General features: G+C 38.9%; 1 protein-coding gene across 8 annotated transcripts in view; it reads left to right on the forward strand.

Moving 5' to 3' along the window:
• PPFIA1 (PTPRF interacting protein alpha 1) overlaps positions 1 to 19,028 on the forward strand; it is a 53,967-nt gene that overhangs the window by 20,958 nt on the left and 13,981 nt on the right. For 3 of the 8 annotated variants that reach the window (XM_054515106.1, XM_036383770.1, XM_054515109.1), the window contains 19 exons: positions 283 to 384; positions 890 to 1,054; positions 1,886 to 1,960; positions 2,407 to 2,508; positions 2,760 to 2,981; positions 3,686 to 3,832; positions 4,370 to 4,504; positions 5,098 to 5,172; positions 5,599 to 5,682; positions 6,182 to 6,313; positions 7,700 to 7,762; positions 8,761 to 8,840; positions 9,081 to 9,213; positions 9,834 to 10,057; positions 10,643 to 10,874; positions 13,315 to 13,344; positions 14,069 to 14,220; positions 14,815 to 14,987; positions 15,100 to 15,193. In XM_054515106.1, coding sequence (XP_054371081.1) covers positions 283 to 384; positions 890 to 1,054; positions 1,886 to 1,960; positions 2,407 to 2,508; positions 2,760 to 2,981; positions 3,686 to 3,832; positions 4,370 to 4,504; positions 5,098 to 5,172; positions 5,599 to 5,682; positions 6,182 to 6,313; positions 7,700 to 7,762; positions 8,761 to 8,840; positions 9,081 to 9,213; positions 9,834 to 10,057; positions 10,643 to 10,874; positions 13,315 to 13,344; positions 14,069 to 14,220; positions 14,815 to 14,987; positions 15,100 to 15,193 — 2,420 coding nt within the window. The remainder of the gene's footprint in view (positions 1 to 282; positions 385 to 889; positions 1,055 to 1,885; positions 1,961 to 2,406; positions 2,509 to 2,759; positions 2,982 to 3,685; positions 3,833 to 4,369; positions 4,505 to 5,097; positions 5,173 to 5,598; positions 5,683 to 6,181; positions 6,314 to 7,699; positions 7,763 to 8,760; positions 8,841 to 9,080; positions 9,214 to 9,833; positions 10,058 to 10,642; positions 10,875 to 13,314; positions 13,345 to 14,068; positions 14,221 to 14,814; positions 14,988 to 15,099; positions 15,194 to 19,028) is intronic. The other 5 variants (XM_036383776.1, XM_036383777.1, XM_054515107.1 and 2 more) reach the window with 4 other exon arrangements.

The raw sequence follows: 19,028 nt of genomic DNA on the forward strand, positions 1-19,028 counted from the left end.
TTTTCCTTTTGCTTACCAGGGAATCCCCAACTCAAGGCAATATAATTGCCTTGAGACGCAAACAAGTTTTCAAAGTCCTGGTCAAACATCATTTGTCTTTACAGTTGGCAGCATAAAGGTTTTAAATGTTTGAACTGAAGCTGGCTTAGCATGACTATGCAGTTGTATTGGCTTTGCACATATGAAATGAATGCTTTAAGGAACTGTCAAGTGCTCATATGAATCCACTCTCACTGTTTGCTGATATTTGATGTGCTTATATTTCTGTCTGCTTTGTTCCAGGAATTTGCAGCGCTCACAAAAGAGCTGAATGTATGCAGGGAGCAGCTGCTTGAAAGGGAAGAAGAAATTGCTGAACTGAAAGCAGAAAGGAATAACACAAGGGTCAGTTCCTTGTCTTCTCCAAGCTCACAATTGTTAAAGCATCCAGCTACAGGGAGGAAAACAAATGTTGAATTTGAAAAGCTAAAATTATATTTTCCTCTGATACTTGTACATGAATCCCCATGGAAGTGCAAATGTGTGTGTGTTGATCAAGAGGGTTTGGCAACTCATGCACAGCTCCAAATGCTGCTGTGCAGAATCAGGAAAAGCTTGTAAGACTGCACTGCTATCTGCTATCCAGATTTCTTGTTAAAGTTTTGTAATCCTGCAGCTCTGGGATCAGAGGAGCAGAGTGGGCAGGTTGTGGTGATGTGTTTGAGCAGTTTACACTTCTAATACAGCTGAAATGTTAAAAGCGAGTCCTTACACTCAATACAATATCCTTTGTCTCTGAAACTTGAAGTTTAGAACTCTACACTTGATGTTCTAGAAGGCAAAGTTTTCTGCAGCTGTACAGAACAGGAATAAAGATTATTCCTTTCTTTTTTTTTTCCTTTTGCTTTAGCTATTACTGGAACATTTGGAGTGTCTTGTCTCCAGGCATGAGCGATCCCTCAGGATGACTGTTGTGAAGAGGCAAGCTCAGTCTCCAGCAGGAGTTTCTAGTGAAGTAGAAGTTCTCAAAGCACTAAAATCCTTATTTGAGCACCACAAAGCCCTTGATGAAAAGGTAATGAAGTATTATACCTAACACCTTTCCATCCTCTGTCCTTTGTGTGGGCCAGGCAATTTTTGTACTGAAATTGTAGAAATCTCTGCAGTGTAACTACACTGGTAAATGCTCTCCTAAATTAAGGTGCTGCACTTAACTAAAGCAAGGTGCTGTGGTTTATTCAAGCACTTCATTAACTGTGTTAATGTAAACTCAGCATGGTTCAGGAGCAATATATTTGCTGTAGGAATGCACACAGCTGCTTACCTGTACAACATCAGGATTTATCCTTTTGATTATCTAATAAAAGAAATAGGCTAGAGAGAAGAGGAGGAGAGGAATCTGCTTACACTGGGATAGAAATCTGAATTAAAAGAACTCCTCCCTTCAGTTGTGCCTGATATTAACAGCAGGATATGCAACTGCTAAAGTTCACTGTAAATTTTGTTGCCAACTTGCAGTTTATCTGTCTTTGGGACCCTTGTATAAAAAATCTGGCAAATGATTTTAAGTGGAATTTTACTTATTTCCATGTTGTAAATGAGCAAAAGCAAACACAGTCTGTGCCTTGCAGAAGGACAAGCAAATTCTAGGTATGTTTAGTTCTTTAGTGCCTAAACATACAGGTCATGTTGCTTCTGACAGAAAAAAGGAAAAGCTAGATAAGATACACATTATTTGGTTATTTTTTTGGTAGCATGTGTTGTAATTAGGGCTGACTCCAGATCAAGAAGGTTTCCAAGTGTAATGGAAACAGTGTCATTTATTGTTTGTAAAGGTATGGCATCAAGTAAAATTGATTTCTTTTTGACTTGAATGATTTCAAATAATTTGAAATTACCCTTTCAGGTAAGGGAGAGATTACGAGTAGCACTTGAAAGGTGTAGCTTATTGGAAGAAGAACTAGGTACTACACATAAAGAGGTAAGTTTCTGTCTTAAAAGAAGGCTTCATGTGTCTATTGTGGGTGTTTCAGTCAATATTTGTACAGAGTAATTTATTAAGTTTCACTTTCACTCTTCTTCCTTTTGATTTCTTGCCAGATGGAATAATTGTTAATTTTTAACTTAGCTGCTTTGAAAGAGCAGGAGAGGAAAAAACCAAACCTCAACCTCCTGACACCCTCTCTGCCCCCCAAAAAACCCAACCAAAAAACCCCAACCAAACCAACAAAAAGAGTTCCTGTGCCTTTAAAATCAGGGTTTGCAGTGGCATAAGGTATTTGAGTGCCTGTGCCAGATTTTATTAATACATACCTGGCAGTAGAATCAGCAATTGTTGTTTTGCTCCTTTGCTTTTGCAGCTGTTCCTTATATTATTAGTGAAAAAGGAATTGGCTTAAAACATGTGTCTGTAAACTTTTCTTTCAGTTAATGATTCTGAAAGAGCAAAATAATCAGAAGAAAACACTTCCAGATGGGATGCTGGATATAAATCATGAACAAGAAAATACACCAACTACAAATGGGAAGGTACAGCTATTTACTTTGCTTAAATGACATATGGGTTTCAATCATTAACTATAACATTTTAATTTTAAACCATAATAAAATATTTTTGAACGATCATCTAGGTAAAAAGTCATAGTTATTGAAATTTCAGCTTTTGCAGTCTGTTCAATAATAAAATTATCTTTGGGAAGGGATGTTTACAGGTGAGTAACAATTTGCTTTTCAATCCAATTTGCATCATGCTAATACACGTTTTTCCCCCTGTTTAATAGAGATCCTCTGATGGTTCATTATGCCACGATGAAAACCTTGCTAAAGTGATTGAACTCCAAGACATCATAGATAAGCAAAACAAAGAGCAGACACAAATGAAAGAACGCCTCACTGCTTTGTCCAGCAGAGTAACAGAGCTGGAAGAAGATCTAGACACAGCAAGGAAAGACTTAATCAAATCTGAAGAAATGAACACAAAGTTACAGAGGGATGTACGAGAGGTGAGGAAGGAACTGTCAGGATTTGGGGAGTCACAAATGCCATCTTTATAAAATCTTAGTTTCACTGGTGCTCAGTTGAGCCTTTATGTTTTTGGAAGTTTTCGGTTTGATAGATGAGAAGAAAATGGTTTTTTAGGACGTGATGGGTGTCTGGTTTTTGCTTAAATGACCAAAGGGTCCCATTGTCCACTTAAAAAAATCTGTCTTCAGGATAAACCTATGACTAACTAGATATTTCATTAATAGATTGGAATTTAGCATTGCTAACTTCAGCATGTTCTGGAAGAGATGCTTGCTCTTGTCATACATGCTTAGCTTATTACTCTTGCTTCCTTTTTTAAAAGATGCCCTTAAATTTCAGTGGTGTGGTTGACAGTTCCTGTGACTGCTGAATCCCTAATCTTTAGGGTCCCACCTATCCTTATTAGATAGAAAGGGAGATTAATTAAATCCCAGAACACTCTCTGACCATCCCCAGCAATCAAGACTTGCTGTGTGTGTACCATTGGAAAGGAAAGTAGCAGATCTGGGGTGTAAGGTAATAGAGACCAGTGGTTTTTAATCATTAACTGTTTTAAAAAGCCGTTTCTTTCCCCTTCATTTTTTACTGAGAAAAATAACCTGATTTTAAAAATATTTTATTGGAAATTGTTATATTTGAAATTATCTCTCACATTCTGACTTCTGTTGTGTGTCCTGCCCAGACTCTGGCCCAGAAGGAGGACATGGAGGAGAGGATCACCACTCTGGAGAAACGCTACCTCGCTGCACAACGTGAAGCTACATCCGTGCACGACCTCAATGATAAACTTGAAAATGAAATTGCCACTAAAGACTCCATGCACCGACAGGTTGTGGTTTCAAATGAGATGAAGTACATTTTGCTCAGCATAAAGCTAATGGAGATAATTAATGCTCATGCTGTGCTCAAGCACTTTGCTTTTAGGGAGATAAATATCAGCTGCAATGTGCTGTTATTAGTGATTGTTTTTCAGGAGCTGGAGTCATACATTGCAGAGATTTTTACCCTGGGAATAAAGATGAGACGGCTTTACTGGGAAAGGGAAATGGTTTTGAGAAATTTAGTGCACTTTATCTTGGGCAGCAGGGCTGTTGTCCCTATTAATTGTGGATTTTTAAGTTACTGTATGTGTATCCAAGCATCTTTAGTTTTGTGGGTGAGAATTACTTACTCTGACCTAAACTTTTAAGATTTGCATAGCATGTAGTGGTTTTTACAGGCTATTGCCTTAGTGAGAGAGGAAGTTTGAGAAGTGCTTGACATGAAATGGTCCAACTTTATGAGCCAGAAATGGTTGTTTAGCCAACCACTTTCTAACTGATCACTTCTTTAACCCTCAACACTTGCTGGCCATAACCCTGTGCAGAGTGAAGATAAGAACAGGCAACTGCAAGAGCGACTGGAACTGGCTGAGCAAAAGCTGCAGCAGACCCTGAGAAAAGCTGAGACTTTGCCAGAGGTGGAGGCTGAGCTGGCACAGAGAGTTGCAGCACTTACAAAGGTGAGGTGGTGGCACAGTGTCCTCCAGACTCCCTCCTCCATTGGTGTCCCACTGCAGGAAATCTGTTCCTAGTGTTGGTTTGATTACATTTGATTTCCAGTTTTACTACAAATAATTCAGAAAATATTTATTTCCTGCAGAAGATGTTTATTTCCTGCTTTTTTTTCCATTCTTCTCTCTGAAGACACTCTGATTTACTCTGTCTTTTTTTTTAAAGTTTCTGCTCTTTGGAACTCAAGTGGGTTTTCTGTTAACTCTTCTACATCATAAAAATATCTTCCTGAATCATTATTTTGGTACTTTTTAATAAAAAAAATATTCAATAATAGGCATAAAGTCTTCTAAACATGAACTGTTTCTGAACCTAAATTTCTTACATTGCTAAGTGAAGCAAGTGGGGAGTGAGAGAAGTTGTGGTACGACCAAATACCAGGATTTTTAGAGGGCTGCAAATGGAGTAATGAAATCTAAAGAATTATATTTAGTTAACTACAAATGAGCCTTTTCAAGTGTGTGTTGTGCATGTTTTCTTTCAAAGCCTTAGTTTCATTTTTTTTCCCTGTTATCTTTCCTGTCCCTAACTGGCTCTGTAGTCTGACCTTTTGTCTCCTGGGAGCTCTGCTGCTAAAGATGCTAAAGTTTTGGAACTTGCCACCAAGCTTAGGAAGGTAGAATTTGTATCTTAGTCCTTGTCTCTGCTTGCTGCTTTCTGCTTTGCCATGATTACTAACAAAGGGTCCCATCGTCCTGGCTAGTGAGGAGAAGCTGAAAATGCACTCAGTCTTGACTTTTATTTATTTTTTGGTTTTATTTCTTGGGGATATGAATGAACTTTGCTGTTGCAAGCTTGTTTGCAAATAGTAGTAGTTGATCATGATTGTACTTAGGGGTGAGAGGTTTCATCATTTTGCCACTTCCCATCTGAACTCTTGCAAGGTCCTTTTGGTGACAGAAAAGCATCTGTTCTGCATTGTCCTTTATCATAAATGGCAGTTGTGCAAAGCATGTTAGAAATATTCCTGTGCCTCAGTGTTTCTGTGCTTTTGGAGCCTAAAAAACCCACCCAAATTCTAATTTTGTTCTCAAATTGACAGGCTGAGGAGAGACACGGCAATATCGAGGAGCGGCTGAGACAGATGGAGGCACAGCTTGAAGAGAAGAATCAAGAACTGCAAAGGGTACTGCACATCATTTTGACAAAGATAAAGAGCTGAAAGCAAGGACCTAATCCTCTTTGTTTCTCTAGCTTTAAAATAAAACTAGAGTTTAGGCTGGCTGCTAGTGAGTCACTGTACTGTGGCTAACCTTAAATCTCAAGGAGAATGTGCTGAAAGTCTCCAATAAAAGTTTGAAGGAACTTACTGAATTAAATGACTATGGAAAAATTGGTTCCTGGGTTGCAGATAATGGAATCCATTCTCAATTGTGCCTTTAAATTTTTTGTTAATGTAGGCTTGGATTTTTGAACTTCTGATCTTGGATCACTTATTAAAGACTGAAGTGTCCCTTAGATTCCCTCTACAGAGCCCTGGAGGCATATGCAGTGTTCCTCTGTGGAAAAATATTGTTGTTAAAAAAATGGTTTTGGATTAAAGAAAGCTTGCTGCCTTCATAACTTGGAAATTGTTAGAGATATTGCAAATCTGAAGTGTCTTCAGCAGCTTCTTTGTATCTCAGGCTAGACAGAGAGAGAAGATGAATGAAGAGCATAATAAACGTTTGTCAGAAACTGTTGATAAGCTCCTGTCTGAATCCAATGAAAGGCTCCAGCTTCATCTCAAGGAGAGGATGGCTGCCCTGGAAGACAAGGTAACAAGTCACATTCCAGTAATGAATGTGTAATTCTGTCATGATTTGTGCCTTTTGCAACACGTCTGAAACTTCAACAAATAACCACAAAACCCTTATTAATAAGTAGGTGCTGTTAAGGTTCTTTTTCATTGTGGATTTTGAAAATGTGCTCTTAAAAATAATTTTTGAGGTTGTCCCTGGGCACTGCACTGTGGTGCTGAGAAGGCAGCTTTTAAGAAGCTTTATCCTTTTTCATTTGACTGGTGCAGATTGCATAAATAGGCTCATCCAGTGTAATACAGGAAGCCTAAAGCACTGGAACTTTGACCTTTCCAGTTCAGTTTCCTTTGTTTCCCACTGCTTTTGGCTGCACCACTTCCCCTGAGTCATTGTGGGATTCCTGCAATTTGCTTTTCTTCTCAGGTAGCTCATTTTGGGACTCATTATATGCATGTAAATGGGCTTTTCCTGGACTGTCAGTGCACATCTTGGAAGCTTTCCCCTGCACTTAGTTCATCTCTTCTGACACACTTTTCACTCCTTCTCTTCCCTTCTGCTTTTGGATCTAGATCCTTGTGGATTTTTCTTTCATGCACAGCTTGAAGTTAGATCCCTTATACTTCATCCAGCAAAGCAATGTCTTCTAAAGTGGCACTTTGCTTGATGCTGACTTTGAGTTGCTTGGTCTTGGATTAAAATATATTTGGTTTCTTCTGCTAGAGGGTGAAATGACCATCTGGGGAAATGTTTCAGGAAAAGCTGAGTGTCTTTGGTTTTAAAGTCATGGCAATAAAATGCTTTGGAACACAAATGGTGTTTCCAGACTTGTACTGAATGTTTGCTTCCTCTTGCATTCATGCATAATGCTTGAATAGTAGGTGATGTCTCAGGGTTGACCCTGACTCCCTCTTATCTTCCAAACCATAACTACATTTGCAAATAATGAGGAAAATCTACTTGTCCTTTACTGTAGTTAACAGCTTCTAGAAAAGTGTTCTTGTTGAGGCTTCCAGCTCATTCTTTTATGCTAAGTTGGGAAGAAACATTCAAGTAACATTAAGACTTTGTTCTGATTATGTGCTCTTTCTTGAATTACTTTGAATTATTGCATAATTATTCCCTTTTTTTACAAGTTAGACTGTGAAATGGAGCTTTAAAAGGCTGCTATTACTATTAAAGATTTATGGAACCAGTACTATTACTAAATCCATTATTTAGTGGGCTGTACACCTGGAAGGATAAACCTTCAACTATAATCAAAGTGAAATGATGGAAGCAATCAAGCATGTGTAATTTAAGATGCATTTGTGTAGTGTTGACTGCATTTTTTTGATAGTCGTCATGGTTATGCTTTAAAAGTGTATAGCATATGAGTGACTTAATTTGTGATGCCTTTAATTTCAGAATTCACTTCTTCGAGAAATTGAAAATGCAAAAAAACAAATAGAAGAACTTCAGCATGAAAAGGTAGACTGCATTTCTGAAATACTATCTTGGAACTTAATTGCTGCCTTGCTACATAGCAGGATCAGATTTTAATTCCTCATAAAACTTAACATTTCCTGCTCTGTTTAAGAGAAAGGAGTTGTTATTGCTTATTTTATGGTATTGTGTGCCACAGTTTTAGGGGGATTTTATAGATAATACATAACCTTTTAGTCAGGACTTAACACACTTTTGAATATATGAAGTGCCTGGATATGTTGGCAATTAGCCAAAGTTTGGAGATGGTGTAGAATTTTTGTACTGTTGTACATATGACCTTGAACAGCAAAACCAAATGAGAAATACTTTTAATGCTGGGTATTTTTCCATAAGGTTTTCTCAAAGCATTGAATATCATGAAATGCTTGTGCAACTGCTAACGTTACATTTATTTTTAAAGTTTTAAGAACTGGGGAGCAGAGGGAGAAATACTTATTAGACTTGGCTGCTCCTTAGCAATAGCAGCTTATATTCTGCTTATCCTGGAAATGACAAGGTCCCTCCTTACAGATGTTCATTATCAGCCACTTTTCATTTTATTTAGGCTTTTGTTGTTTTCACATTCATTGTATTTCTCTGCTGTTAAATTCCGAGTTTCTAGAGCATGTAAAAATGTCCAAGTTAAAAGTGAATGCTTTTAGATCCTTTAGTGCAGAAAGCTTGAACAAATCATCTTGTTTCTTATCACTTAATTATAATTAACTTTGTAGCATGTGAACTCATAGCTGTTTTTAAAATCTATATTGTCATTACTAGAGTCAGGGTAGAGAGGCAGCAGAATTATTCTGGGATGCCCTTTTGTGACAGTGCTGTATTGTGTGTAGCAAAAGCAATGTTTAAATAGATAAAGGCTATATCTTAAAATCTGTTATTTCCAACTTTCAGAGAAATAAAAACCCTAAATGTGAGCTTATAAATTTGTATTTGACACTAATTTTTTTTAAAAGCATATGATATGTTTTTTCTATTTATTTTTCCAGGATCAACTTGTATTAAATGTTGATGCATTAAGGGCTGAAAACGACCAAGTGAGGCTCAGAGCCACATCACTTCATCATAGGTACCTGCAGTAGTTTGGTTTTTTCCTATTTTCTTTAAGGTCACTATACTAAATACAATCTTGTATATTATAAATGAAAATGTTCAGTCACAGCTATAAATTCAGTTTTATAGAGCATATAAAACAATTTTTATACTGCTTAAAAACAAATGGCAGTGGTGGGACAAGAGAAATCCTTTGGGTGACTTTTTTTGTTTCTTTCTCCCTTTGTAAAGATGAAATGTTTGTTTTGTGTTGCAGCAGAGCAGATTTCAGATTCCCTGTGCCATCCTCCTCTGTGGGGGACAGTCACACAGACTCCTACAGCTCCTCCTCCGTGCTGAGGCGGCCCCAGAAGGGGCGTCTGGCTGCTCTCAGGGACGAGCCTTCCAAGGTAAGGAGGGAAAATACAGATAACAAAACACATTTGTTCAGTGCATGAGGCTAATCAGGTGCAAGGAGGTTTTAAAATGGGGAGAACCTGGCACAAAACTCCTGAGTTTTATAGATCCTGTTTTACCAGCTCATGAACAGCTGCTGGTCCTTTTAATTGTTAGCAAATAGTTGCAAGATTATGGTTTGGAGCTCCTATTTTTTTTTAATTTTGTTTTTGTTTTTTAATTTTGATAAGCCTATAAAGCACAATTTGAAGCAGTCCTCCTTTTGTGTCTGTCCACTCTAATCTAACACATTACTGTTCTGCAAGCAGTTTCCATTTCCTTTCAGGATGCATGAGTGCCCATTATATAAAACTGATTCCATAGTTCCCTTGGAATTGATAGCAAAATTCTACTGTAATTAAATATGTGTTCTGCATCTTGCAGTTAAATGAAGTTTAAAGCTTCCTACATTATAGCTTTTTTTTTTTACATTTCTCTAAACATTGCTGTCTTGATGGATGCACTCAGCATGTAAGTGGACTTACATAAATTACTTGAAACATCTTGATAAGTAGTAGAGATGTCACTTTTTTCCATTTGAGCTTGGATTTATTTCTTTAATGGATTCTTGTAGGTTCAGACCCTGAATGAGCAGGATTGGGAGCGGGCCCAGCAAGCCAGTGTGTTGGCAAACGTGGCACAAGCATTTGAGAGTGATGTGGATGTGTCTGACATGGAGGATGACAGGGAGACCATTTTCAGCTCAGTCGATCTGCTGTCACCAAGTGGTCAGGCTGATGCTCAGACTTTGGCCATAATGCTGCAGGAACAGTTAGATGCAATCAACAAAGAGATCAGGTATGGCCTGTCTGCTGTGGAGCTTTTGATAAAATTATGCTGAAAATGGTAATTTCCCCACATTTTTCTGCTAAGTGCCGCTTCTGTTTGCGTGGCCCTTTGTGGTGTTTTCTGGAGTCCCCTGACAAGGGGACAAATGATGAATTTGACTCCATGTTCTTAGAAGACTAATTATTTTATTATGTGAACACTGTAGGATGTGAACACTGTAGGATGTGAACACTCTATAAACTATAATCAAGAATAGAGAAAAGATACAGACAGAAGGCTACAAAGAATGATAATGAGAACTCGTGACTCCTTCCAGAGTCCTGACACAGCCTTTGCCGCATGATTGGTCATGAAGTTAAAACAATTCACATGAAACCCATCAAACAACCACCTGTTGGATAAACAATCTCCAACCACATTCCAAAGCAGCAAAACACAGGAGAAGCAAATGAGATAATGTCATTTTCATTTTTCTCTGAGGCGTCTCAGCTTCCCAGGAGAAGAAATCCTGGCGAAGGGATTTTTCAGAAAATACGACTGTGACAGTAGTCCCTGTTGGAATGTCACGTCCCTGTGAGGCTCTTTTTCCCCCAGGCTGATCCAGGAGGAGAAGGAGAACACGGAGCAGCGTGCGGAGGAGATCGAGAGCCGCGTGGGCAGCGGCAGCCTGGAGGCGCACGGCCGGTTCCGCTCGCTGGGCTCGGTGGCCCCCGCGCTCGGCGGGGCCCTGGCCGGCTCCTCCCCGCCCGGCAGCGGCCGCTCCACGCCGCGGCGCGTCCCGCACAGCCCCGCCAGGGAGGTGGACAGGCTGGGCATCATGACGCTGGTGGGTACCACGGCCTGCAGGCTCCTCCTCGGAGCGCTCCTGTTCTCTAGGAAACGGGCTGTTCTTTCCTCTCCTGCTTACTCAGCTGTATTTTTCCTTTCTCTAGGTTTTTCTACTGCTTCCTTTCAACTTCTATAAAAAGTGTAAGATACATAATGATTAGGAAAAACGTTCAGAGCTCGAGTCTATTATTTGGTCAACATCTCGTGCCTAAGTATTTATTCCTTCTGTTGTTATGGTCTTTCTTCAGATTCCTCTTTCTAGAAGAAATAATGTTTTCTTTTCAACCACTTCTCCATCTGCTTTAAACTTTATTTTTAGCAGTCCAGTATTCCAGTAAACACTCAGCTAAAAAGTGATTTGCATATTAATCTTGAAGACTGGGATGGTATCACTGCTGTTTGAATATTAATGAGTGTTAGTGTCCTGTTTTAAGCTATTAAAGCCTGATAGGTAAAAGAAATACCTGTTAGACCTTGTGGTTGATCAAGTAGTTTAGTCTTAGGAGTTCAGAGAGTAGAGAAAGATGTTTTCCTTCTTTTGACATTCCTATGACTGCTGAGGAAGATTAATCCTTCTAGGAGCTGCCTTGTGCATGTAAACACATCTGTACAATTAAGATACAGATCTCCCCCTTTCTTGTTTTACATAAGTGTTAAATAAAACGAACAGTTAAAACCAAGTATTTCAGCTAAGTAGTTTTGCTGGCTTTTTAAAATTAATGTGCACATACACCAAAAAGTATTTTTTCATAAAAGGGAATAATTTTGCCTTCTTTGCATTAAAATGAAAATAACTGTACTAGCTCTAGCCATATGTCTAGGGGTAAGCAGTCTTCTAAAAGAAAAGCTATCAAAATTTAGATTGTGGAGTGTTTTATCTTCTAACATTTCACAATTATAAGTTAAGCTAAATAACTTCTCATGCAGAAAACCATATACAAATTTAAGTAGCTCTTTTCCCCAAAACTAGATCAGGAGAATTGTGTCTGGTTTGAAATCCGATGCAATTGAAGAAAGTGAGCTGTAATTAAGTTCCCTTTAGATCCTAATTGTTCATTGAAGTCACTTGATCTGGTGTTTATGCTGTATTTGATGAGTTTTGTACCTGGCAACTGATTTGTGAAAGCTTGAAATCAAGAATTAGAGAACAAGAGCTTTCTGGAAACTTCAGCAAGAACGATCATGGATTATTAGACTGAGTTCTGCTGTGTCTTCTAACGTTTTAATAGAGAGTTGCATTGGGTTTTGATCATGTAGGCAAATTAGCTTAATGCCAGTGGTTATGCAGCTCAGTCAGTTGAAAGCCCCTCATGATTAAAAAGCATCAACATGATAAATGGTGAAGCCTACAGCTCTCTTGAGCAGTCCTTGTGGGCAGTTCATTCCATGTGGTGAACATTTTCATTTTTATGCTCATCAAATTTAATGGATGAAAGATCCAGTAATGGTAAAATGAGTCTGCAGTGCTTTGTCAAGAACTTGAGGAGGAACTAGATCATCTTTAAAGGTCCCTTCTATGACTCAGTGAACTTATGATTTAGTAATGTAGTACTCTACAGTCAGATTGAACAAAACTTTACATATTAATGCTGCAAAATTTACATGTATTCTAAATCAAAAACAATTAAAAGTTATCCTTTGTGGGAGGGAAACAACATCCCTCCCCCCTGTCCCACTTCAAAGGGCACCAACTTTATTTTTGGTTGCAGGCTTTTTAAATAATGAGAGCTATTAAACAAATTATCTAAATTTAACTTTTGTCAGCATCAGTCTGAATAAGCTGTTTGTGTAACTCTTGCTCTGTGCACTGGTGGAGGTGGGCACTCCCTGGGGACTGAGGTACAGAGGATGGAGGATAAAATAAAAGTGAATGGTGGTGAATTCCTGCTCAAACATTCCAACACTGGAAAGCTGTAAAAAGAACAGAATCCTGTTACTGTATAGAAATTGGCTATTGTTGGCACTCTTTGACATTATTAAAGAGTGCTGCTTTTTGTGCAGTGTAGGAAACAGCTGCAGGAATCCCAGGGTTGTGTGGAGGGATGAGTACAGATGATTTATTAAGGCTCCTGTGGCTCACCTGGAGGTTCAAAGCAGATCTCACCTTTTCAAAGCAACACCTTGCACCGCCACACACTTTATTGGGGTTTTTTTGCTGCACATATTTTGTGCTAACACACTCAAACATCTCTGGTACTTTGGTAGATAACCAACTCTAAGTGTTTATTTTGTGCTTCCTTTTCCTCACTTCAGGGATACGTTTAAGTAATCTGTGATTTAAGGAGTACTTCATACCCAGTATCTCTCTGTGCCATTGTTGTAATTGTTGTTTATATTCTCCCCAAGGTGTTTTGTCTGTACTAGTTGTCTTAGTCTGTGCTACAGTTTACAATAAATACAGCTTTTCCAAATTTCTTTTCTTTGCATGCATCTGTCAGCCTAGTGATTTAAGGAAACACCGTAGAAAGGTAAAAATCTTTAGTTTATTTCATGGTGTGCCCCTTCATCTCCCTCCCTGTCCCCAAACTCATTAGTGGATAACAGGAACATAAAGCATTGGCAGGGTAGCTCTGTAACAAAACAAGATTATGGTTTATCATTTTAGCCTAAGTGTCGATTTGTTTTGTGGGGTTTTGTGTTTGTTTGCCTGTTTTTGCTGGTGTGGAGGACTGCTGTGCTGCTTTCTGTTTGCAACCACTGCTTTGTAGTCTTCATGCATCAGTGCTGAATTTTGAAAGCTGTCAGTGCACACACAAATAAGTTATTCTTCTGTTCCTCAAACTTTTGTAGCCACAGGTATGTAGAAACTGACTTCACAGAGTCAATGATCTTGCTAATAATTCTTTCCACAGGTCTCTTTAGTTTTTCTGTCTTTGCACTTGCTTGAACTGGTGACAGGTATATTCATTTTATGGTGCTGAAGGCATTACTTTAGTTCTTAGCCCTATAAATGAATAAAAGATAAGTGCTACTATCTCATTTCAGTAGCTAAGACTGAATTTAGGCATTTGTCACTGAAGGTAACAAGAAATTCAGAAAGAAATCAAGCAAAAAATAGGCAACTCCAGAATGGTAAGGGCAAAAGTGATCCTTTAACACTAAAATAAGATTCTTCCTTCCACTGTTTTGTGTAGTTGGTATTGCCTTCATGTTTTGGCATTGCCCCTGAAGTTTTTCTTCCTTTCCCATCAGTCTCCAGCTTCCAGAGAAGAGGTACGAGATGACAAAACCACCATAAAATGTGAGACATCGCCCCCTTCCTCACCTCGCTCCTTGCGCCTGGACAGAGTCCAGAAAGGAGCTCTGCACACAGTGAGCCACGAAGATATCAGGGACATCAGGAAGTAAGTGAGCTGGGAATCACTCACACCTACCAGGAATTCAGTGTTCCAGCATCAGGATAAAACCCCAAACTGCAGAGCTGTTCAGCCTGTAGGATTTTAGTCTGAGTGTTAAAGTGTTTCTCCAAAGTCAGGAGTGTGAGCACATAAATGGGTGATTGTTACATAAACATTAGGAATGTAGATTTTGCTAATGTTTAGAAATGGCTTCATGGGAATGCTTTTAGTACTCAAAGTCTGCATTAAGTTATCTTCGTGCTTGGGATATGAAAAAGGTAGCTCTTAACTCTTTAAGTTTTTATTTAGCTATAAATTGAGAAATAACTTGCAAAATTGCCATCACTTTGATTGACAGATACCCTTTTCAAAGTACCTAAGGATCTGAGATGGAGTCTACTCAAGTATTTTGAACTTTGTCTGCCCCTTTCAGTCAGCAACATGTGCTATCAACATTTCTTTTCATAATTCATAAAATTAAATGAAATTAAATGTCATTAGTGAGTTACTGAACTTTGATTAACTTGCACAGAACGCTGAGCTTATCTCTGGTGAATTTGTTGTACATGGGCTCCTTTATGACTCTTTTTTTTGGTACAGTTCAACAGGTTCACAAGACGGCCAAACAAGTAATCCTAGTAGCAGTAACAGCAGCCAAGATTCCCTTCACAAAGCCCCCAAAAAGAAGGGGATCAAATCCTCCATTGGCCGCCTCTTTGGCAAGAAGGAAAAGGGACGACCTGGACAGGGAAGCAAGGAAGCTCTAGGACAAGGTTGGTTTGTTTTTTCTTACACAGTGAGAGAGATGGCCCTGGGGCTTGGGTTTTACACATTCCTGATCAGTAATATTACAAAGGATTAAATCGAATTTGGGGGTTTTTGTAGGTGGCCTGGGAGAAGCAGATGGTTCCTCTCAGGATGCATTAGGCCTCAGCAAACTTGGAGGTCAGGCAGAGAAAAACAGGAAAATGCAGAAAAAGTAAGTTGTCAAATATTTTTAATCCTGTGTTATTCATGTGTTGCTTTGTTTAAAATTGCTGTGGTTTTATTTTTTAGTTTGGTTTTGGGGCATTTTTGCCTAATATGGTGCTATTGCTAATAAGCCTCTGTAGATTTTTTTTTTAACTATTTTTCCAGAACATTAATAGTAGCATAGGTCATGGTAAATTTGAAAGGAATTTAAGCTGAAAACTTAAAATTGGACTGCTGTAATAAAGAAATTAGGACATAGAAGTGGACTCTTACCAACTTCCCCTAAATTTACTATATTTCATACCTGCTTTGGGAGGTATTAAATGTAATAAATTATAAATACCTTTAATTCAAATGGGAGATTTCCCGAAGTTGTCCTTGGCTGTTCTTTGCTCCAGACTGTGGAGGAATTGACAGAAGGGAAGCACGAGATGCTGTGTGCAGACATCCCTCCCTGTGTATGAATTTGCTGGATCCTTTCTCTGTCCCTTTGTGTTGCAGCTGCTGGCAGCTTCTCTCTTCACTAATTTTTTCACTTCTGTTTACAATTGTCTGTTGAAATCTTTTTCTTTGCACCATATTGCCCTGGTTTCTTCAATCTTTTAAAATAAATTGTGACTTTTTCTCTTTTTATGGCACCTTGTATGCAGTTACCCTTTCCTAGTCCGGAGAAATTTTTCACTCTGTCCCAGAAAATCTTTAGATTACTGCTTACCTTTGGAGTGTCTGTTTGCATGCTTTGTTGTTTCCAGACTTGGAACAGATGAAGCAAAGACTAATCATAGGTGAAAAAGAGATATTGCTACTGGTAAAAACCCTGACTTGATGCTTTTATGGGAATACAAGAAACACTCATATTTATATAAGTAGGATCAGGCATTCCTTGCATGTTTTCCTGCAGTGCTGAGCCATATACTTTAAACTTCTGCTGCTTCTGTTCTGTTCAGCTGTCAAAAAACTGGTGAAGGTCAGACTTTCCTTGCATTCTGAAGACAGACAGTAAATGTTGAAAAGAAAGGGTGCTAATTTTTCCTTTGAGAGGGATTTCTTGCAGTACCTAAGTTCTATTAACTAATAAGAATAATGCCTGGCGGCTGCTAATGAAAACCAGCAGCATGTTGGTTTGAAAAGTCAGAATGGAATGTGGGTTTGTTTGGATAACAGAAGGCTCAGCTGTTTTTCTTCAGACTGCTGCTCTGAAGGCAATCATATATTATTATGATCTGGTATTTTCCCTTTTCTACAATGCTTTAAAGTCATACCACATCTTGGTTGAATAAATAGTTTTAGTCTGGTCATATCTAAGGAGTGGTAAGGTCTGTTCTTTGAGCAATATAGGTATTTCTCAATACCAGCCACAAGTTTCATTCTCAAGTGAAACAATCCATACTGTCTTGCTTTAAGAAATGCAAGAAGTGCAGTTGCAGATAAATCATGGCTTTTCTTGTAAACACTCTGCTTTTCAAAAATGTGCTGGTATTACTTAAAGTATAATTTATGGCCGCGTGTTGCAGATTGCTTAAACGGCAGCTGTCTCTATTAAACAGATGAAAACTTTTAGTTTGGAATTGCCTTCCTTAGCTCTTCCAAAGCCCCTCTCTATCTCTTCCACAGCCACTTTAGGTACTGAAGGGAGCTTTAGGGTCTCCCTGGAACCTTCTGTTTTCTACCACTCAATGAAATTAAAACTAGATCTATCATGTGAAAATCCCAAGTAAGATGCTGTCATGCCATTGTTCAGAATCCTGAGGGGTGTTCTGAAAATGGGAAGCAATATTCTCACAAGGGGTCAAAGATCCCTTGCTGCCTTCTTGAGATGCTCCTTATCAAAAAGAAAAAGTGGTAGAGCTGCTCTGAATTGCTTTTCACTCTAATATTGGAGGAGGGTGGGTTAAAACAAATTCTGACTGGCTGTTTGCTTACAAAACCTTGCATTCAGCAAAAAGAATTCCAGCTACCTGAATGCTTGGAACAACGAGAGCTCATTCTATTTATAGCTGTCTCTAATCCCTATTTGCTCATTTATCTTTCTGATTTCTGCTTGCTTGTGCACAAACAGGCTGAGGGCAGTGTTCAGTCTCTGCTAACAAAAATGTATTTATAGTTACAGAATTAAATTAGAGTACACATTATTTGTCTGGTTTTGTATGCCTTTGAGTTCAGTTTAATCCTAGTTTTATATTTGTCTTTCATTATTTTATTTTCCTTTTGTTTACCATTTGATGTGGTAGTGCAAAATCAGGGTAAGTTTGTATTTGTTTTTATTAGGATTGTTGTGCAAGTATGATAAAACTAGTTTGGATTTTTTAGCAATATATTAAAACCTCTATCCTTTCTTCAAAAAAGTCTGATCATAAGAGGAAATACTAGATTCAAAAGAATATATTATGAAAATGTGTTGCTGAAATAAATCCAGTGTCACCTAGTTTGGTGTCTTGTCTAAATTTGCATGGTGTGAGCTTTTATAGTGCAAATATTAAACCCTCTTAGATGAGTTTTGTAATCTGGGATTTGAAAGTTGCTTAGCAATAGTAAGTATTTGTGTCTCCAAGGTAGATGTATTTCTGTAAAAGTGTTGTTTGGTGTTTACTAAACCTAAGTGATTCATAGTGCTGTGTTCATCTCCTGTGTGAGCTGTGGTAGTGACAGTGTTTGCCACAACTGTGTTTGTGCTTTTCTGGCTACAGCACCACCAACTTAGTACTGTATTCACCAAAAAGGAAGGCAACCCTAAATTTAAGAGAACTCTCACACACAAAACACTTACTACATCCCCAAACTCAGTCTAGAACAAGGATATTAACTTTCCCCTGATGCTCTGCCTATTTCCATCTCATGTTTTACAACTGTTGCTTCTCAGTTTTTACACCCTGAAGCTCTGTCACTTCCATCACTATCACTCCCTTCCCCACACTGCAGTGTTTACTGTTTCTGAACTTCTTCCAACTCAATCCTCTTCAGTTCTGTCCAAGAAATCTGGGATGCAGCATTCCCCTCTGGCTGTGAGCTCTCCATGTATCCATTCCCGTGCTGTCCTAATCCAGTGGCCAAGTGATCCAGGCTGCTTTATTTTCCTTGTGGGGTGAGCGTGTGCTCTCCTGCCAGGAGCCCTTCTGAGCACACATACTTCACACGGTCTCTGGAGGGTCCTGTGCACTCTCTGCTGCACCAGGCACCACCTGCAGCTTTGTCATCATTTCTCACTCCCTGTGACCACAACTTTTGTCCTCCCCAGCTGCTGTGAGATGCCTCTGGAATGTGTCTAACAGCGAGCCTTCCCCCCTTGCAGCAGCATGCTTGGGCTCCTCTTCCAAGGGAAGCTCAGCCAGGTTTTTTATTAAGTCTCCAGATGTCTCTCCCTTGGTTTTGTCACCCAGGAGTTATTTCAGTAGCCAGCTACTCTTTTGGCACTCTTTTATCCTTCACAGGGCCAGGTTTGTACCAGCTGTTAACGCTGCTGACACCACTGCAGTATTTTTTTCCTCACAAAGATTCTGGATTTGGCATCCATTTCCTAACTGATAGAAATAATGGTTGGGCTGTTAGACTCAGTTGTGATCTCTCAGGGATCTGATCACATTTTACTGGAATGCAGTGAGTGTCTTGGTGGAGTTTGAAGGGAATAGTGGAAAAAGAGAACTTCTCTGCTATAGGAAGAAAACATCAATGCATCATTTGCAGATGAAACAGCAGCTGCTTCTGAATTCTTCCTATGAGATTTTTTGTGCCTGGGCTGCATCTTGAGTTTTGGGGTTAAGGATTTCCTGTGCAAGCAAGTTTATCTCTCACTGCATATGAACTAATTCTGCAATTAATTTTCCGCTTCATGGTTGCTTTCCTCT

This window comes from Molothrus ater, chromosome 6 (assembly GCF_012460135.2).
Source record: "Molothrus ater isolate BHLD 08-10-18 breed brown headed cowbird chromosome 6, BPBGC_Mater_1.1, whole genome shotgun sequence".
In the NCBI taxonomy this organism is placed as follows: Eukaryota; Metazoa; Chordata; class Aves; order Passeriformes; family Icteridae; genus Molothrus; species Molothrus ater.